This window comes from Rhinichthys klamathensis, unplaced genomic scaffold (genome assembly GCF_029890125.1).
Source record: "Rhinichthys klamathensis goyatoka isolate OS25496 unplaced genomic scaffold, OSU_Roscu_1.1 h1tg000604l_1, whole genome shotgun sequence".
NCBI classification, from domain to species: domain Eukaryota; kingdom Metazoa; phylum Chordata; class Actinopteri; order Cypriniformes; family Leuciscidae; genus Rhinichthys; species Rhinichthys klamathensis.
The window spans coordinates 183,201-190,000 of record NW_026607059.1 but is presented as its reverse complement, the minus strand read 5'-3'; the positions used below and the strand labels follow the sequence as shown (position 1 = coordinate 190,000).

Below are 6,800 nucleotides of genomic sequence, written 5' to 3'. Positions count from 1 at the left end.
TTATAACATTTCAATTGGCATCTCATTTACATTAATTGTACCTCATCATGTAACGTTTCACTATAAAATAAGAGTCTTATTGAAATAATAATAATTATATATATATATATATATATATACACACACACACACACATACAATATTATATTCATATTATAATATTAATAAAATATAATATAATGTAAAATATAAAATCACAATGTAATGTTATATTTAAAATATGAATAATAACTAAATGTATAAATTAATTACAAAACAACGATATGTAGGTATTTGTTTTTTTTATGTGTATGTCTTGTTTAGAACTGTTAAAATGTTGAATTTATAAAGTTAAGAAAGAGTGAAAAATCTGTATTAAATTGGATTATAAATAGTTTAATTACATAATTTATCACAACTTCTGCTTGTAAATTCTATCAAATATGTTATGTTTATAAATTCTATCAAAACGAAACAACTACAATAAAGTCATATTTTCATACATAATTTCTGATTGGTTGACCAAAAACTCACATTCTTTAAAAAATGTGTGACGTCACGTGGACGGTGTCCTCCGAGGGCCAGTGTTCACGCTCACTGCGCGTTTGCGTATCCGCCCCCTACTGCCCTGTTCTGCTCTCCCTCACACACACGTCGATCACGGAGAACGAGATGAGAATGAGATGAGAACAGTCATGGAGGAGCTGAGCGCGGTGGGAGAGCAGGTCTTTGATGCCGAGTGTATCCTCAACAAACGCATAAAGAAGGTAACAAACATCCGCACAAACACACACATTCAGCGCGCGTGAATCGTGATCCGACCTCAACGCGTGTTTGATTTCCACAGGGAAAACTGGAGTATCTGGTCAAGTGGAGAGGATGGTCGTCCAAGTAAGTGAGAACTGATACAAATACTGCCTTTTTTATGTGTGTGAGAGTATATATGTAGACTATATGTGCATTATATAGACTAGTACTTTGCCAATGCCGCGCTATTTTACTCACGGTGCCTGTAAACATCATTGAATGTGGATCGCGAGAAAGGATAGAGAGAGAAACAATGAAAACAACAACAACAGCGTGTTGCGCGTTTAATTTCGCGTCCACGCGTGATTTCGTGCACTGTATCACCCTGCATCAGATCGGCTCGCCTTTGCCTCGTTTTGCTGCATTTCTCTTTGTCTTCCAAGTTACTTTTTGTTTTTGTTTGTTTGGCTTCGGCTTGTTCGGGTTCGTTTTGTCTTATCGCGGTTGTTAAAAATAAAATCGAAAGAAACAGAAAAAAACTTGCGTGCATTATTTTTAGTGTTATGGTTTATTTTCGTTTTCAGTGATAAACATCATGTATTGGGTTTCGAGGGTCGGTCAGTTGTTATGAAGTAACGCATCGGTGTTGTAACGCATTCTGTTACTTTGCAACAATTTGTTCTTTTGTAACGAACACGGTTTGATCTCGCGCCGCTCAGCGCGTGGTTTGTTTCGAGTTTTTTTTTTTTCTTTAAAAACTCCAGCTGCCCCCCAACCCCCCTGATGCCCCCGCTCTTGCTCTCTGTTACATTGTCGCCCCCTTTTTGCCCCGTCTATGGGCACTTGAGCTGTCAATCACACGAGCCACGCCTCCCGCGCGCGCTTCCATCTGCTTCATTGATTATTTACAACTCCCATCTATTTTATCATCTTTATTATTACTTGATCAAGCAGGGTCATAAACCGACCACAACTGAGGGCAAAATGCCACTGAAAGTGTCTAAAATACTGTAGATGTTTGAGGAGAGTTGAATTCTCGTCGTTTAGTCTAACATTTGATGTATAAGTTATAAAATACTCTGTTTTTTGTTGTTGTTGTGCACTTAAAAATTGTGGTGTGCTTATCTTAACTCTTTGCTGGTCTGTCATAATTGATTTGCATGTGCACGCTATTCTTAAAGAAAAAAAATGAATTAATATTCTTTCATCAAAATATATATTGAATAACTAGAATAACTTCGCCACCTCTGAAACAACTTTTCCCTGTGACTGAATGTCTCCAGGCTCTCTTATTATTCAACCACCTGTTACTTGAATACATTTTTCACCATTCAAACAATTGCCGATGGAAGAAAATCAAGCCTTGTCCTGCATTGTTTCCTCATTGAAAGTAGTAGTAGTAGTTATGGAAGTAAAACGAATGCCGTTGATTGAGTAATGGTGGGTTAAGATCACTACTTTTTGTGTCAAATCGAATCCAGACGGTCCAGACTCTTTGAAGTGCTTTTAAAGTAAACTCTCATTTTATCTTTTTCCCCTCTGCTATATAATGCCGATTGCCGACACATCTAACTAAAGCCCAGTTTTACTCCACATCCCTTCGGTTTACATTTACAGTAGTAGATGCAAAATTGGTACCCAAATGGATGGTTGCTATACAAATAGCTTGTTTTGCATGCTTGGTTATGCTGATTCAATCTAAGTGTGTGACATGCTGTAATTCGTTTAAAAAAAAAATCGTTTTTGGCAATGCTTTATTATACTTGCATTTTATGTGCATATGATTCATATTAACTGGAAGACTATGAAATATTTGTACGTCTTAAAACTAATTGGTGACACTTTACAATAAGGTTCATTAGTTAACCTTAGTTAATTTATTAACTAACAACTAGCAGTACATTTGTTACAGTAATTGTTTATTAGTTAATTTAATAAAAATATAGCTATTTATTGTTTTTTCATGTTAGTTCACAGTGCATTAACTAATGTTAACAAATACAACCTTTGATTTTAACAATGTATAAGTAAATGTTGAAATTAATATTAACTAAGATTAATAAATGCTGAAGAAGATTTGTTCATTCATTCTATTTGTCACACCGCAGGAAAATGAGATGGTGCGAAACATAAAATAAATAAGTTATGGATCTTTAGATATACACTTTACCTTGTACATAACCATCTTTTTTTTTAATCATGAGCATGTTATATGTCATCTACTCGCATGCTTAAGATGCCAGTGTCTGTGTTTCAGGCATAACAGTTGGGAACCTCAGGAAAACCTTCTTGACCCGAGACTATTGGCAGCGTTTAACAAGAGGTAAGAGGTTTCTCCCATTGGACGAGCAGGCCTGTGTGTGAGAGAGACGCCCCCTTTTCTCCATGTGCAAACAATATGGGCTGCAACGCTTGGGAGGGTGTAAATGGGGCTCCATTCACAGGCCATTCAGGGGCTGCAGACGTGTCCAGGCTCACGAGGGCCTCTGCAGACCGACTGAAAATCAAACATCGTTAACATTTTTAACACTTAACATTTTCAGCAGAACTAGTTTTCTATGTCAGCATTTCGGTTTCACAGTTTATAAAGAATCCGTGTGAAACCAGACTTGGATTACACGAGAAACATAACCACATGTTGACACCAACTTCCTACTGTTAAGTTCAAACTAGAATTTTACAATTTTGTAAGGATATTTGTTGAAATATGGCTCGGGTCTATCCTTTTTTTCCTCCTGTTTTAACGTTTGTCACTGGAAAAACATAAGTCTGATCACTTAAAATTACATTTGAGGTATCATTCATGTCTGGCACAAATGATGATGATTTTTTTTTTTTTTTTTTTAGAAAACACCACTTTTTGCTAACGCATCCACCAAAAACAAAAGAAATGTGATGTTTTTAGGCCAAACTAGAACAAAAGAGCCTTCTGACAGGAAGTAAGGAGAAAGAACAGGAAGTGAGGACGAGTAAATGTTCATTCATAAAAACAGGAAATGAATTTCACAATCGGCACCCACTGTTTTTTGCCGTTTTTGATATGTTTGCCAAGACAGTTTGTTTAAAAAAAATAATAATAATAATAACCTTGTACAATATACAGCAGTCAACATTTGAAGTGGATCAAAACCTTTCATCAAAGTTATATATTGAATAACTATATATAGAATAACTTCGCCACCTCTGAAACAAGGTTCTTGTCTTGTTCTTGTCTTTTTTGATCCACTTCAAAAGTTGACTACTGTATATAAACCTGCGTAATGGCTGTAATGGTCATATATAATACAAGTTCATGATAGCAAAGACAGCAGGATAAACAATTTAATTGAACATAAATATTGCAAATTTGTAAGTTTTGCATTTTTAAAAATCCATTCTTAGGGAGCAGGAGCGGGAACTCTTGATCAGTAAAAAGGGGAAACGGCCTCGTGGACGACCCAGAAAAATATTGGTGAGTTTGTCACAAAAAAATGCCCAAAAAACTCAATTTGTGCAATGCATTATATTCTCATCGTTTTCTATATGTTCCTTTCTCAGGAAACCATTCCAGTGGTCTCCAAATCAAGCAGTTCATCCTCATCATCCTCGTCTTCTGGTTCATCATCATCTTCCTCTTCGTCTTCCTCTTCTTCAGACGACGACGATGAAGATGATACCGACAGGAATCCGAAGCCGAGTCCTCGTCCACGAGAGCATCACCCGGTCCCGCAGAAGAAAGCGCAGATTGTGGTGGCCAAGCCGGAGCCACCGAAGAAGAAGCGAGGGAGGAAAGCGTTGCCTCCGGAGCTGAAGGCGCTGCGTCAGGCCAAAGGTCCTCGGAAGATTCTCAAGCCCATTTACAGAGACTCGGACCTCAGAGGGAGCATAAAGAAACCGCTCATGCCTGCAAGCTTCACCTACACCGGGTTGAACCGAACCTCCGGAAGGGAGCCGATGACACTGCAAAACAGAGGTGCTTTTACCCAGAAGAGTTCTTTAAGTTCCCTCGGACGCTCTGTCGGGTCGGCCTCCTCGCCTCCTACACTAAGTCGGCCGGCACAAACAAAATCCTCTTCGGATTTCAAGCTCTCAGTCTCGGATATGGGCAGCGGAGGAGTCGATCCCAAAACGCCTACGTGCAAATCTCCAGGAGTGGCTGCGTTGAATGTGCACAGCAGCAATGGACAAACCTGTCCACAACTCTCTCCAAATGTGCCGAGAAAACAGGAGGCGTTGGACAAGACTCTTCTTCAAAGATCAGCAGGATCTCTCCAGAAATCTCCATCGAGCTCCTTTTCGTCACTCAAAACGCCCTCCAGCCTTCAAGCGCTCAATCTACAGAGCGTCGACAAAGCGGCGCAGGGTAACGGGACCGACAGTGCCTACTTGAAGGGTTCCCCTAATCCGGGCAGGAAAAGTTCTGGGTTTAACACAAGACACGAGCAGAGTCCTGCACCGAACGTCCCTAGTAAGTTCACGCCCAACCAACAAGTCCTAAAGAGTCCGCAACGGGAGAAATCCAAAGCGGATGATTTGTCCGAGAGGCTCGGGAAGAAGAATCAAGGTCGAGCTGATAAGATTCTGGCTCAGACTCCGGCGACCGAGGGTCGAGATTCCCAACCGGTGCAAGACAGAGCCTTGTCTAAAGATGCCGGGAAACAAAGCAAGACTCTGAGCGAGTTGAGCACCGGAGAAGAGGGAAGCAGCTCGGATTCTGAACACGATTCCTCGTTTCCGAGAGACAACCGGGACCTGGCCATCTCGGTGCAGGCGGGTCAGGACTGGAGGCCGACGAGGAGCCTGATAGAGCACGTTTTTGTCACCGACGTCACTGCAAACCTGGTCACTGTGACGGTGAAGGAGTCGCCCACCAGCGTTGGGTTTTTTAACATCCGTAACTATTGAATGTCGTCAACTGAAACCGCAGCTACTCTGGGGATAATCGGGAGAAGCTTCAAAAGAATCAGCTTTTTTGGTGCTTCTCAATCTTCAATGGATTTTTACTTGTTTTAACTCTTTTAGTTGGTCAGTTTCTCGGAGTAGACCAATGCCTGAAGACCAGCTCAATCAGAGACATGTATAGTCTCACCTAATATGAATCCAGCGTAAATGTATGTTACCGAACAAATGATTGACCATTCGTCTTGGTTTCCACAGCAGGGATGGCTTCTTGTTCTCTTGATGGTGATTCTGAGTACTGTATTAGTAAAGAAGAAAATCAGAACAAATGTATCCAAAGTGTTTTAAAGCCGAATCTCAGATCACATCTTTTAAGGTGCCTGTTTATAAAGCTGTCCTCTTTCTGCCTGATAACAGTTATAACTGAGGGTTTGTTTTTCCTTCTAGAGTGAATGTGGGCATTTTTTTTTATACTACACAACAGTTCTCTGTTTATTTATTATTATTTCTTACTGGTTTTTGTTGTTAGGTGACATGCTGAAACACACAGTAAAGATTCTTTTTATACAAAATTCATCATTGTCTGTTCTGAATCAAACCTAGAGTTTAGAGCATGAATGTGTCTAGGGTATATATATTCAGGGGTTGTAGGAATGATATTGACCCAGTAGTCCTATATGATTTCCTTAAAAAGCAAAAGTTTGCTTTTGTGACGATAAGATTTTTCAAAATGTTTTTGAATGAAGTCTCTTCTGCTCACCAAGGCTGTTTATTTGATCAAAGATGCCGTAAAAACAGTTTATCGCCTCCAACCCTAAATAAACACACCTGGTCCAGCCAGTCCAAAAACTTCCAGGCAGGGGAGTTGGGGAGTTTGAGATCACCGTTTTAGTGGAAACTACATAATATACGAACACATTATACATTTTTCAGGATTCTTTGATAAATGAAAAGAAAGAAAACAGAATCCTCAACTTTTCAAGGCAGTGAACTTTACTTTTTTTTTAATGGTTGCTATGTTGTAATAGTTACTACACCGCTGACTGTACCACATATTTTATATTACAATGATTTAAGTCCATAGAATGCAAAAATTACTTCTTATTAGTGAGTCTTTTTTGACATATTCTCCAGTTAAAATATCTAAATATCCTAAAGACAAGCTGAATATAACAGTGCGCGAGATCTTCAGACTT

At 39.3% G+C, this 6,800-nt stretch overlaps 1 protein-coding gene across 1 annotated transcript; it reads left to right on the top strand.

Moving 5' to 3' along the window:
- Positions 1-621: 621 nt before the first annotated feature.
- cbx2 (chromobox homolog 2 (Drosophila Pc class)) lies at positions 622-6,176 on the top strand. Its single transcript, XM_056240573.1, has 5 exons — positions 622-746; positions 827-870; positions 2,984-3,049; positions 4,108-4,177; positions 4,264-6,176. Exons 1-5 carry the CDS (start codon positions 663-665, stop codon positions 5,608-5,610), a joined length of 1,611 nt encoding a protein of 536 aa, XP_056096548.1. The 5' UTR covers positions 622-662; the 3' UTR covers positions 5,611-6,176.
- Positions 6,177-6,800: the final 624 nt, after the last annotated feature.